The following is a 14,879-nucleotide window of genomic DNA, read 5'->3' as shown; positions in this document are numbered from 1 at the left end:
CACAATATTCTGATTCTACTGTTTACTGAATATCTTTGTGAACTAGGATTTTTCTGCTATTACAGTGTTTAGGAAAAAAAAATGATGAATTGATAATGAGTTACCCTTGTCTCACCCTCTAGGGGAAGGTAAGACAGTGTGAGAATTAGGACCACAGATATTAAAATTAGAGTGGCCATTGCTCAAATCCAGACATAATTTTAGCTATTAAGCTTGTAAACAGCCTCTAAAATTTGATTTGTTATCTGCTTTAAAGGTAATGAGAATAAATGAATAAGATACATAAAGTTTAAGTATAGTATCTAGGATATAATATGAATTTTTGAAATTGTAGGTCTTATAACAGCTGCATGCATAAATAGCACACATTGTAGTATTTGTATTCACTGTATAAATAATAGTAACTTAGTGAAATTTGCTCAGCAAACAAATTTTTTTCTGTCTTTCACAAAGGGGTCATCATTTTAACATGAAAAAGCAAAATGAGAGGTGTGTAGTATCTAAATTCTGTTTGTGTTGATAAAATGAATTTAGAATGGAATAGAGTTAATTTATGCAAAATTTGTACACATGTATTTTTTGTGAATAACATTGTTCTCATCAATTTCTTACAGATATTCATGACTTTTCTTCCCTTAAAAAAGATAAATTTAGACATTTTTTTTCTTTATATCAATTTAAAGGAACAAAGTAAGAATATTCAGTAATTTCATGAAATGTGATGGTTGGGGTGGGGTGGAAAGAAAAGACACTAAGAAGTGAGGAGTGCCTAGCCTTATGTCTTCAAACCTTCTGCCTACTTTCTTCTCCAATGTTGTTGAGTTCCTGTTACTTTATTTAGTGAAACTCTGCATTGTTTCTAATGATTTTTTTTACTATTTTTTATTTTCTTTAAAAAATAAAATAAAATCTGAAAAAGAGGAAGAAGGAAGAAGAAAAAGGAAGAAGAAAAAAGAAAGAAGAAGGAGGAAGACAGAAGATGGAAGACGAGGAGTAGGAGGAGGAGAAGGAAGAGGAGAAGAAGGAGGAAGAGGAGGAAGAGTGGAATGGCCTGGAAAGAATCTACTAAAACACATTCTGAATAAAATGTACATGACAAATAGTAATACCAAACTAACCGTCTTTCTTCTCTTTCTATAAATGATAGTGATAACTCTCTTTTTCCACTGGATTTACTCAAAAGTTAGGTGATGTCCTTATATAAAGAGCCCATTGGAAATTGTAGCACAAAGGAAATGTTAATCTTTTTGTAGGAGCTAGTATGTTTCTACTCTGAAAAGTATAACATTTCCTATTATTCTTTAGTCTTAGCTCTTTTTATTTATCCTCAGTAGCTCCCCTTGAGCCTTTGACGCTTTTTCTACATGCCAGTCTGCCTGGGCCCTTATGCTGTTTTTGTACTTTGTTCCTCATTTGAATGGTTGTATTACAGCTGTATCCTTTTAAAGCTACCACACATTTCCCTTTAAAAGTAGGTGTCATATGCATAAGGGGAAGAAGGAAGAGAAGATTTCTTAAATATATACACTTTAAGCATGATAAGGTCTTATGATTTTTTTTTTTTTTTTTGCAACAGGGAAAAAAATCCCAAGTTCTTAATTTTTGGAGGCAGGAATTAAATAAACTATTTTACAAATATATTTTCCTAAATAAAGGCATATTTTCCCATGTCTAAGTGTTCTGATAATTTCTTATTCTAATAATTTCTTATTCTGATCATTTCTCTTTTTTCTGATAATTTCTTATTCTAGTTCTTCAAATGCTATTAATGCAACTTTCTTCAGTATTATTCTCTGGGGTCCAGAGGATGGATTCATTCCCACTACCACTTCCTCAGCAGTCCAGATATTTGATCTCTTTGCCCCAGCAGGGGAATTTTTCAGCTATGCACTGTGTACTAATAGCAGTTATCTGCTCAGAAGGCCAACTGTTACTCCTGCTGCCTCTTTGACTGGCTCTAATTTCCCTTATTTTGTTTCATTAGAAATTTTCTGGGTTTTCCAAAGAGGAGTGCTCCACACACCGAGCACTGAACACCTTTGTGGAGAACTTCCACTCTCGATAGAAATCAGCACTAACATTCCTGAAAGCTTGTATTGTGAGCTCCCTGGGGCTTTCCTTTAACTTTACTGTTTTACATGCTACTGCCTGTTCAGCCTTTTCACATAAGCTCTAGAACACATCAGGAAACTAGCAAATGCATGTTGAGTAACTAGAAAAGTAATTTTTTAAAATATATTATTTTAGAGTACAAAAGTGGGGAATTTGCATGCAAACCATATGATCATTTTACTTAGTGGCAAAATTATCTGGTACTAACATTTCTAAACTTTCATCCTGAAATGAAATTATGTTTTACAAATGTTTAATGGTGAATGTGTGCTCATAGCTACCTTTCCTGGGTTTAGCTAAACATGCCTAAATATGTGTTATGAATAGTAATTATGAATAGTTAAGAGTTACAAGATTAACAAGAAGCTAATACATCCATGCCATGATTCACTCTACTTATTCACACTCATTGGCAAGCACAAGGGCCTGAGTTCAATCCCTGGTACTGCCAAATAATAAATAAATACACCTATTCACACTCACATATGTACTTACACATATGTGTATATAATATCTATATCTCTATATCGACATTGATGTCGATATAGAGATATAGATATATTTCTTTTTATATTTTACAGATAGCATACTGGCAGACAGCTTTAGCCCCAACAGAGTATTTTCAGGCCCTGATATATCAGGTGTCAGGGACAGAGGTACACCTTCTGCCTCTCTGAGTTAAAAGTAACAGGGTCACATTACCTTTCTGGATCCTTATCACTGTCCTCCAGATGGCTAGTCCCAAAATGATGACCGTCAGCAGCCCACACACAGTGGCCACCAGCGCTCTGATGTTACGGGTGCTGCAGGCAGCCATGGTGAAGCCAAATCAAAAATCCACTCTTTGGTGAAATTCAACTAGATTTGCTTCTTCTTAGCCAAGAAATTTAATCAAATTCTGTTCTAAAACATAAAAAAAATTCTTCTTTTCAGTCATCTATCAGGCAGGTATCCTTGTATTTCAGGAGTTTTGAGGTTAATCCATTAGGACACAGTTCAAATCATCTAATAAAAGGTGTAGCTTCTGGTTGCAATGTCCTCATCCTTCCCTGAAAGAGTATCTGTAGGAAAAATATGACTGGCATTAAAGGAAAATAAAGATAAGTCAGGGCAATAAAGAAAGGGAGGAACTAGCACAGAGGTTCAAAGGGTAAATGTTTGGATAAGCAAGACAGTGAACAAAGGGAGTCAAAACAAAGGAACCAAAGAGAAAGTCAGGAAGGCAGGGGATCTTGGTATTCATCTGCAGCTAAGCCTGCTATACATTTGTCTTAGCACTGTCCAGTAGAGGTGGAGCAGCAGGAGTTTTGTGCCATGCAAACACCCTCTAGGGGAAATGAAGCATGCTGCCAGTGAGAGGACAAACAGCAGCAGCCACTAGTGATTCCAGTACCTGCATTCCTCTAAGGGTGCTACATTTGAGAGCTGCAGTTGGTGAGCAGGCATATTGGCTCAGAATGAGCCTTAACAAGTGCTAAGGCCTCATATTAAGTCCCATTTATTATGAGCTGAAATGTATCCCCACTAAAATTCATATTTTGGAGTTCTAACCTTAAGTCACTCACAATGTGACCTTGTTTGAAGATAAGTTTGCTGTAGAAGTAATTGAGTTCAAATGAGTTTATTAATGTGTCCTAAATCTAAATGGCTGTGTCCTTACAAAAAGAAAACATTTGGAAACAAACATGCATACAGGGAAGATGACGTGAAGCAACACAGGAAGAAGCCAGCCATCTATAAGCCACAGAGAGCAAGACTTTCCCACAGAATCCTCAGAAGAAATCAGTCCAGCTGGCAGGGTCTCACTATGCAGATCAGGTTGGCCTTGAGCTCATTTTGTAGCCCAGGCTGGCCTTGAACTAATGACAGTCCACCTCTCCCAACCTTCTGAATGCTGGGATTGCAGGTGCTCACTTGTACAGAACTTGGGAGATAATAGACTTGTGCAGAGCTGGGCAATAATAAATTCATTTATTCAAGCAGTTTGATTTCTATTGTTTTTGTTACAGTAGCCCAGGGAAAAAAATACTCTGGGTTTGTGCAAGCAGATGTCTCTCGGGAGGTGTAGCTCTGACTCTTCTGCCCAGGACTTCATGTTCTTCCCTGTCCCTCCACACTGTCAAATGAATGAAAGAATAAATGAGTGCTCACTTCCTCAGCATTCTGTTCCCAGTGGATGTCACAGGTGCCCTGGATGCTTCCTCAGTTCATCAAACCTACATTTAGTAAGTGGCTACAGTGTGTCAGGGTTATCAAAAGATACAAATGGGACCACAAAATACTCTTTTTATATGAGATGTCAAGATATAACTCCCAATCCAATGAAACTAATAGTAACAATTAACATGGAGAAAAATACATTTTAATTATCACAAAATACTAGACCATTAGTTCCTTCAGGAGTATTAAACAAGGTTTTATGAAATAAGATTTACATTTAAGCTGACCTGGTTTTCCCCAAAACAAAATTTGTGTTTTCCCCAATTTCCTGTAACTCTCACTTTGTCACAGTATAGCTTTGGGGAACATTGAGCATCAAGCCCTAATTTATTCAACACTGATTTTTACAATAGATACTGGGAAAGGGAAATGAACCAATTATAAAGGAAGGGATTGCTGAGTTGAGGAGGACAAGAGAAGGAGTGAGGGAAAGAGATATACCTATGTATATAAGCGGGATGGTTTGGACAACTACACTGTGGATTTCTGCTGGTCTGTGGAAAAGAGCAGTTGGTACTTAATTTATTTTGTCTCCTTTTTTCAGTTCTTTGTCCTTTTTCTATTCTTAATTTCTTATATTTTTCTTTCTTCTTCCAATTTTGCATGTATATATCTGATATGAACAGCTAATTTGAAGACAAAACTATGCATCACAACAAATACTATCAAAGTCATATTATTTTGTTTAGTGAAATTCTGTGTCATTTGTAATTTTCTGTTTTAATACTGTGGTGGTTGATACATTGTGTTAGCCTGAGATATCTGAAGCTTGGCTGAATCTGCTTGGCAATCCCCCTCCCTGGGGTTTGGGGGACCACTCTGGGAGGGGAGGGACCGCCTTAGAGTGATTCAGTACATAAAGGGTGTATAAAGGGTTTGAGGAAGGCTTCTGTGTGCCTTGCTTCCTTGGAGGAGTTCTGATCGTCCCTTCCCCTCTTCACAGCCGTGCCACTCCGGAAGAGCTTGATCTTTGCAACTGCACCACTTAGGAGGAGCTCCAGTCTTTGCAGTCAACAAAGAAGATAGGGAGAGAGGCTTGAGAGCAAGCTACACCTGCTTGACAGACGCTGCAACTGCTGCACCTTCCTCTGCTCACCACAATTTTCTGCTGCCATGAACTGCTACCTTCTTCCCTGGAGCCAGCCAAATTGGACTGAAACCTCCACTAACTGTGAGCTAAACAAACCTTTCCTTCCTTCATTTGGGGTGTTGAGTATTTTGTCCCAGCAATGAGTAAAAAGTAACTAAGACAAACACTGTTTTGTACTCTTTAAGAAATAAAAATTAAAAAAAGAAAAAACAGAGTTTCAGAGAAATGAAGTGGAAGGACTTAAAGGTGCTGCTGTAGAAGTACAAATCAAGTGAATGAACCTAGTCTCTCATTTATTATGGACATACCAGAGCTGTTTCTTCAATGTCTATCTATGTTGTCCCTAGAACCTGTCTCCAAATGTACATTTTTTAATGGAAATGTGAAGTACTTGGGGTGAGAAAAATAATTTTTAAAAATGTCACACTGGAGGCTGGGGATATAGCTCAGCAGCATAAGCACTTGCCTGGAAAGCACGAGGTCCTGAGTTTGATCCCTGACACCAAAAAAAAAAAAAAAGTGTAAAAATGTTATATTACTTTCACAGTTTGAAGTTTTCACCTTGCATATATTTCTAGCTATATTGGAATGGAATCCACCAACCTTAACGCCTAGTTTTATTATTTTAAGACAGTGTTTCTCTAAGTCACTAAGTGGTTCAGGCTGGGCTCCAAATTGTGATCCACCTGCCTCAGCCTCAAAGACTGCTATATAATAAAATATATTATTTTTATAATACTAACCTCAGTGCAAGTGCTGGAATCCTTAGATGCTGCAATGGCTGTAGCTCCTTAGAGCTGCTAGGTGCCCATCCATGTGACTGATTCTATAAAACTTGCCCCCTGTCTAGCTCAAATTCATGAGGGGAAGAAATTCTTAGGCTGAGATGTAGTTGTTGGTATTTAGATAAGGCCATGAATTACTACTGATTATAAACAAATGTGTAGGTGATCATCAATTTTTAAACACACACACACCAACATGACAAGGAAGAAAACTGGATAATCTCAGCAGTCTTTGAGGCTGAGGCAGGTGGATCACAATTTGGAGACCAGCCTGAACCACTTAGTGACTTAGAGAAACACTGTCTTAAAATAATAAAACTAGGCATTAAGGTTGGTGGATTCCATTCCAGTATAGGGGGAAAAAGACAAGGAATAAAAAGAAAACTAATCAAAAATAAATTCATTCACTAACTCCATTCATGTGGATTAAAATGTTGAGCCAACGAGGAAATGTTTCTGTCCTGACAACTTATACTTAGTAATATCTGAATTTGCACTGATGCTACTATTAATTTGTCTTTTGATCCTGGACAAACCATGTGAGAAACTTGGCCTTCATTGTTTCATATGTTGACCTAGTTGAGGCCTCCCCTTTCTGACCAGCTTAGTCCTAAAGTCAGTTGGGGAAGCGGAAAGGTGAACATCTGAAGTGTCTGTGACAGGGTACAGAGAGAAAAGGCATGGAGTGGGTGTCGAGTGCCAGGTGTGGTAAAGAGGGCATTCACAAAAAGGAAACTACTGTGAGCCATCAAATCCCAAGCAAGACTAGCAGGACATCTAAGACATGAGGACAGCTGGACTAACATGGACTATTTAAGCTGGACAGGAGTAATTTTGTGGAGGAAGGGTAAATTTCTGAAACAGACTACATACAGGGTGATAAAGCAAACAACAGGTAAACATATGAGAATAATTAGAATTAAGTTCCTCATTGGAGATGAAAGAAATTATAGATATGGAAAAGGAGAAAACTTTAATTCCTTGAGAATCCCAAAACAGGAAATGACAAATACAAAATAAAAGAAGTTACATGCTATTAATTCTTACAAAAGCAATGTCCTTCAGGGCAGGTAGCTGTCAGATAAAGGCACAAAAGCATCAGGAACTTCTTATCTGAACGAAGAAAAGTGTTATGGCCACTACAACAAAGGTAAATGCTTTGGAGGAAGGGCTTGATTTACTTTTTATTTCCAAAAATAAAATTTGAACAAAAAAGTTGTCACTGTGCCAAAAAAAAAAAAAAAAAAAAAACCTATAGTGTTGGGTTAGAATTGGCAATATATCATGAACTTATTATTATTATTTTCTCTGTATTTTAAATTAATTTGTGTATATGTAGTACATATATTTCAAAAAATAGCCAGTACATACATATATATAAAATAGGAACATACAGTCAAAGGTTACTTGTATCTATGCAATTGACATATTTGAGCATGCTTATAACATACACTACAATTTGCAAACATATACAAATTTCCTAGCTCTAGATACTCATAGGTCCTCAAATCAGTGATATATTACTAACTATAAGAAAACCTAAAGGCCAACCAATAGCTCAGTGGATTAAAGCACCTGCACAGGGGCAGTGGGATCGATCCCTGTGCCTGCTGTGCGGGCCCCACCCCTGGGGTGCTCTGAGATGACAATTCAGACTGGGCATGGTGCGCAAACCTGTAATCCCAGCTTTTGGGAGGCTGTAAACAGGGGGATCACTATGAACTGATCTAGTAAAGAGACCCTGAACACCCTGTAGACCCCTTCCTAAAAATAGAAAAAAGAAAGAAAGAAAGAAAGAAAGAAAGAAAGAAAGAAAGAAAGAAAGAAAGAAAGAAAAAAGAAAAGAAAAGGAAAGGAAAGGAAAGGAAAGGAAAGAAAAAAGAAAACCCAGAGGGCCAGGGATCCTGAGTTCAATCCCTGCTATCGCTAAATAAATAAATAAACAAACAAACAAATATTTTTTTTTTTAAAAAAAGGTAAAATAAAACATTAAAAGGGCCTGCCAAATAGCTCAGCAGACTAAAGTGCCTGTTTAGGCAGAGCACAGCAGCCAGGATTTAACCCCTGGCATGCCATGTGGGCCCCACGCCCAGGGAGCAGAGAGGCTGAAAACAGCAGAATCACTATGAGTCTGATGTACGTAGTGAGACCCTGGAGACCCTGTACTAAAACAAACAAAAAAAAAAAAAAGAAAGAAAAAGAAAGAAAACCTAGAATCCAGATCTAACTTTATAAATTCACTTTTCCTCTAAAAAAATTTACAAGGTTCTTGGGGAAAAAAAAATGGCTAATGCTGCAACAGCAGAAGAGAAAGCCCAAGATGATCCAGGAAGATCTTATGCAAAAACAGACAGGATGGATACATCAAAAAGGGACAGAGAATACAGTTTTAGGTTACTCCTCATGACTAAATAAAGTACAATTTGAGCATTAAAACAAACATGTTTCTAATAAATAACATGATACATTAATTTATTATATAATCAATGTTATAAATAATACTTGAAACATTATAATTCAGTATACAAAACATAAATCACACTGACTCTGAAACTCTGGGATTGGGCCTCAGAAATCTATGTTCTACAAGTGATTTGATGCCTGTTGAGGTTTAGAAACTCATGCTCTGGGGTAATTATCTCAAAAGAAATAAATCAAGAGATTGATTCTGTCAAAGTAAATTAAAAAATGGTCTTAGTCTTTAGTAGGACATTACTTTCTTTTTCTTTTTTCTTCTTTTAATGTATTTGGTACAGGGTCTCACTATGCAGCTCAGACTCATAGTGATCTCCCTGTTTTTACCCTCTTCAACGCTAGCATTACAGGTGTGCTCTGCCACCCCCAGGGTCCGTAGCCAGTTCAGCATGCTCAAGGGTGGGGCTAGTGTGACATGTGGTGCCTGGGATCAAACCCCACTCAGTCTGCTGAGCTAGCTCATTGGCCTGACATTTTTTTTCAATGTTTATGACAATTCTCGTTGCCTTCAAGATTATAAAATATGCAAACAAGCCTGCATTTCTGATCAGTGAAACTACTCTTCCTTGTTTTATTTTATTCATTTATCGACCAAGACATTTAATGAACATGTATGTTGAAATCTGAAGAATTTCTGAAAGCTCCTTTTAAGTTAAGAACATGGAAACCTGCTACCATAGCTATGATGGCAGCATTAAAAACTAAGTTCACCTTCTTCATTTCTAATACTACAGTGATAAGCCTCTGAATTTCTCCACTGGAAAATTCCCAGTCTCATTTCTTATCACTTCACTGGTAAAACTGTGAGTATCTGAGTCTGCTAATTGACAAACCCTTAAATTCACTTGGTCCTGTATTTATATGACCCTATTGTCCTCTGTTTCTACCTGATGTTCTAGGGATGGCAGAAAAAAAGGGATAAAACAGTTCTGCTATGTTAATAACCTTGGCACCCTTTGTTCACCAGTTGCTTTTTTTCCCTCCTCCTTGCCAGTTGTTCCAGCATTACCTCATGTATGGAAAACCAGTGTTATTTTATGAAAGGTGACACACCTAACACAGATGGAAATGTTTTGTTTATGAAATTACAATATGACCTCCCAGAAGACTCTGGAATCTACCTAATTCATGTACCACCACCATTGGCCCCCAGAAAATGAAAGTAAAGGATCTTTCAAGTTGTTTTCCACATCTTTTTTCAAAGAACCCGAATCCCTGCTTTCATTTCCTCTGATTTGTTCATTTTACTTCTTTCTCTTTACTTCCCCTAAACCACACTGGCCAGAACAGGTGTACTAGCAGGACTGAATACCCGAGGAAATGATCAGCCTTGGTTGGTTGAGAGCAGTACATTAGGAAATAGTTGACTTTTCTTCATTTCCTCCTAGAAAGCTTGACTCAAGTGAAAGACAACCTCAGAGATGCAGGAAAGAAATAGTTCTGTTGTTTTAGTTATGTTTCCTGTTTTTGAAATAAAATACTTGACACCCAAAGTTAAAGTAGGAAAGGTTTATTGTAGCTGACAGTTTGTAGATGTTTCGGTTCATACTCGGCTGGCTTCAAGGCAAGGTGGCATGGCAGAGGGGCACCACAAAGGAGAAAAAGTCCATGCAAGCAGGAGGCAGCAAAGTAGCAAAGATGCGGAAAGCAACGAGAGATGACGCTCTTTCTGTCCCTTACATCCTATCCAGGCTCCCCCCGCCCCCTTTGGGCAGGCATCACAAACACCCGAGATGGGCAGCCATAATCCTCGCATTGCACCTAGCATTGCAGCCTCAGAATCACACCCTTGATCCCAGCATCACACATACGGAACCGCCTGATCTAGTATGAAAAGCCCCTCCTATGACTGCCTGAGGCTTTGGGGCAATTTCTAGATATAAGCCACAACACCCACGTAAGCATTACTCCTTCTGAAAGTAGTAGGAATTTGTACACTGAGCTGAGAAAAACTGAGTTGTTCACAATGACCTGTATAAAATAGTGACAACATTTATACATATTAAGAAAATACTCTGGATCTTAAATCTTTTCATGTAATGTATCTTAATGAAATCCTTGTCATAAGTTATTGGTTATCTATCATTGCCTAACTGGAAATCCCACAGTTTAGTAATTTAAGACAGATATCATTTATTGGACAAGGATCCCATTATTCCACATATTTATTTATCTGAGTCACCTGCACACTTGGGGGATCCATCCCAGATCTTTGTGCCTGGGATTTCGGCTAAGATGACTGAGAAGATACCAGGCTCTTCTCTCCTCTAGAGCTCTTCTTCATGAAGGCTCCTTAACAGGGTAATCTTCTTTCTTTACAAGGAGGCTGGAGCTCAGGACAACAGCAGTAGAAAATAAGACTTTTCAAATCAAGACCTAGAACAGAATTTCTTCATGCACACTTCTGCAGCAGTATATAAGTCAAAGGAAGTCACAAAGCTAGCTCAGATTTAATGTTAAAGTAGGCTATAAAAATCATGAATTTAGGGAGCCCAGAATCATTTGGGACTATAAAGGCTGATTGTAACTAAAGGTTGATTGTAACTGTAAACTTGGGTAATCCATATTACTTAGAAATTTTGCCAAACATTATTCTAGATGTTTCTGGGAACATATTTTAAGATGAGAATTAAAATGGGACATTTAAATCAGCAGCCTTTCACTAAAACAAATTACTGAAAGTGGATATACCTCATCAAAAAATTAAAAGACCTCTAGAGAAATTACTGGCATCTCAAAAGACAATTTTGCCGGTAAGATGACCTGGATTTGTATCAACTCTTACCAGAGTCTTGGCATAACCTGCCAATAAGAGAGTTACCAGCCTTCTTAACAGCATGAGTTAATTCATTAAGTGAATCATGAATCTCAATCTCTCACTCACTCTCTTTCTTTCTCTGTCTCTTTGTCTCTGTCTCTGTCTCTGTCTCTGTCTCTGTCTCTATCTCTGTTTCTCTCTCTGTCTCTCTCTGTCTGTGTCTGTCTCTCTCTGTTTCCCTCTTTGTCCCTCCCCCTTTTCTCTCCCCATCCTTCCTTTCCTTTCTATATATTTACAAATAAGAATGTATTATATATTATATATACTATCTGCACATATCTAGATCTTACTGGGTCTATGACTCTCAAGAACAAATGCCAGGACCATTTTGCAAAGGCATCCTAAATTTTCCAAACAAGGCCCGTCATCGCAAAAAATCTTAATAGTATGTAAGATACGTAGTAGATATGTAAGGATACTCAAGGAATTTTTTTATCTGGGCAGAGAGAAGATGTATAAAATATTAAGGCTGCCAAAGATAATGCAAAAGTCGTTAATTGGCAAAGTATCTCTATGAGAGTAAATATGAGTTACACCTGGAGAATGTTGGTATGACAACATAGGCACAAATAGGTGTTCCTCAACTCCCAAATTTGCATGTTGAATTCTTAATAACCCTGTACATTAATACCCTATGCTTAGAAATCATGTATTTATTCCAGAGTGAATGAAGAAACTTCCCAACTAAATGGAGCCATAAATCTTTAAATATATAGCCAAGCTACGTGCCTAGGTCTTGCAACACATAATGGATCTTATGGCTGGTAAAAAAAAAATACCTGAGGAGATAATATCTTTATCTAATGCCTTTCATTTCTTACATGATAGGGAATTCTCTTTAGCATATCACTTCCCAGCTCAGTTATGTACCTTATTTTGAAACCTAAAATATTAAGCTTAAACTAATGTTAAAGCAATGGAGCTGTATTAGTTCACTACTGCTGTTATCATAAAATACTACAAGTCACGTTTAGACAACAGAGATTTAGTGTCCCACATCTCTGAAGACTAACAGTTCGAGACTATGGTCTCAGAAGGGTCATGCCTCCTCCACCTCCAAAGGTGCTAAGGAAAGATCTATTCCATGCCTTTCTCCCAGCTTCTGGTGTTTATTGTCAATATTTTGTATTCTTTGCCTTGTACATAAATCACAATGATGTTGGTCTTTTTGTTTACATTATGAGGGCAGGGGAGATAGTTCAGTAGAATAAGGGCTTGCCTGGCAAGCACGGGGTCCTGAGTTCCATCCCCAGTCCTGCAAAAAAAAACACAAAACACCAAAAACATGTTTTCTGTGTGTATCCACATGTGTATCTGTGTTTAAATTTCCCCTTTTTATAAACACCTATGTCATAGTGGATTTGGAGATACCTTACTCCCATAAGGTATCATCTTTAACAACATTAGAATAACTATACTTATCTCCAAACCACATTCTGAGGTACTGGGTATTATGATTTCAACACATTCATTTGACAAATAAGGAGCATATCAGTACCTATAAGTGTATCATAGTACTAGTACACTAAAATCTAAGATTAAAAATGTAATGCACACTCTGCCTTTATTTTCTGTGATATAATTAATCCCTTGGGTTGAGGAGGCTTCTCTGTTCTTTAGATATCTCTTCTGTGTCAGATAGTCTTGTGTTGTGTCCCAAGCTTTTGCCTTCTCTATTGAGAGTGTGGCATTGGTTTCTGCTTGGCACTGTCCTCCATCCTGGAGTCTTCCAGTTGGACTAGTCCTTCTAGGTTACCTCCTGCCCCCTCTTTACCATGAAGATTTTCCAGTAGGTCTGGACCTCAGTCTGGGCCCCACTGGCTCTAACAGCTCACCGGGCTCAGCCACAGGCCTCAGCCCCTTCATCCTCTGTCACTAAAGAAAGAATCACTGCCACCCTTCTTGCAGGAGAGCTCACTCTATAGACTTTAAGTATTGTCCATGCTTAGCACAAGAGATAGGGAATAAATTTAAAACACATTTATTGAGGAATGAGAAGTGAGAACGGATGAAGAGTTTCTTGTGCCCTAGCCATCCGTGTACTGCCTATCTCTCTCTTAGATCTCTGGCCAGAATCAAATCACCAGAGAAATTTACCAAAGTTGGCATCTCCTCCTCTAGATGAACATTATGTGTCAGGAATGTGGTGGATGGTCTTCACAATAATGCAAGTCCATCTAAAACAGAATTGAATCATTCACTATGTAGCTGAAGTCTGTGAACTGGAAAATGTGCTCACTTCTAGTGTTAGAATCATTTATTGATTTGGCCAATATTGACAGCAGGATCTTGGATAAGTCATTATCACAGTGCTAAGAATCATTTAGTACAGACATCTTAGACCCCCATTTTCTGTGTCTCCCTTTGACTTTGCTGTGTTTATAGTTCACTGCCCAATGGTAAAGCTTGAGAAAGAGTCTATAGATGCTACAGCAGAGACCAAACAATATGGTTCTCTTTAGATGATTATAGTGTAGGTGGAAGAATTTGTGAATAAAGACAGTTACAAGAATGAAAAGTGTATGAACCAATGTTCTTAGGCTCTATTGCTATAAGACTTTATTGCCAGAAGAGGGCAGTATAAAGTAACAGAAGAGAAAAAGTTTCACCTGGGCTTTGAAAATCTTCAGAATTAAATTGAGATGCAGGTGGAAGGATGGTTATTATAATATAGGTATGAAAATAAAATGTATTAGGAGCATAATATGAAAGCATAAGTACACACTGAGTTCCAGTCAGTTAAAATGATTTTATTTCATACTCAGTGTCAAAACTCTGAGGCTATTAACTTAGAATCCGTCTCACAAAGTGAAACTGAATGCATTTCTAAACAGATTAAAGAACTGTGGCATTGGTTTCTGCTTGGCACTGTCCCCCACCCTGGAGTCTTCCAGGATGAAGTACACACTGAGTTACATTCAGTTAAAATGATTTTATTTTATTTCATACTCAGAGTCAAAACTCTGAGGCTGTTAATTTAGAATCCGTTTCACAAAGTGAAACTGAGTATATTTCTAAACAGATGAAAGAACTCATTCCGTCCCAATTGCTAAGCTCCTTGATTACGTGAGTGAGTTAACTGTTTTGTGTTTCGGGAGCTATGCATATGTTTTAGACACAGATCAGCAAACCAAGGATTACTGGGGTGCTCCTCTAGTCTCTATCCAAAGAAGTAATGGCAGAAAAGTTCACAAGCACGGGGAAAAATTGTCCTACAGCAGATAAGTAAAGCATATAGAACTTCAATTTGCTATGATTAAAAACTACACTAGGGCTGGTGAGATGGCTTAGTGGTCTAAAGCACCTACTTAGAACACATTAAGCTAAGCAAAGCACAAGGACCACGGTTCAATCCCCCAGCACCACATGCCAGTCAGCC

At 37.8% G+C, this 14,879-nt stretch overlaps 1 protein-coding gene across 1 annotated transcript in view; it reads right to left on the bottom strand.

Moving 5' to 3' along the window:
• Positions 1-2,929, bottom strand: part of Adgrg7 (adhesion G protein-coupled receptor G7) — a 75,207-nt gene extending 72,278 nt beyond the window's left edge. The window contains exon 1 of the mRNA XM_004636624.1: positions 2,815-2,929. Coding sequence (XP_004636681.1) covers positions 2,815-2,929 — 115 coding nt within the window. The remainder of the gene's footprint in view (positions 1-2,814) is intronic.
• Between the last annotated feature and the right edge of the window lie 11,950 nt (positions 2,930-14,879).

Source organism: Octodon degus, unplaced genomic scaffold (assembly GCF_000260255.1).
Source record: "Octodon degus isolate 3935 unplaced genomic scaffold, OctDeg1.0 scaffold00081, whole genome shotgun sequence".
In the NCBI taxonomy this organism is placed as follows: Eukaryota; Metazoa; Chordata; class Mammalia; order Rodentia; family Octodontidae; genus Octodon; species Octodon degus.
The sequence above is the reverse complement of the archived record's forward strand: the minus strand, read 5'-3'. Positions and strand labels throughout refer to the sequence as shown.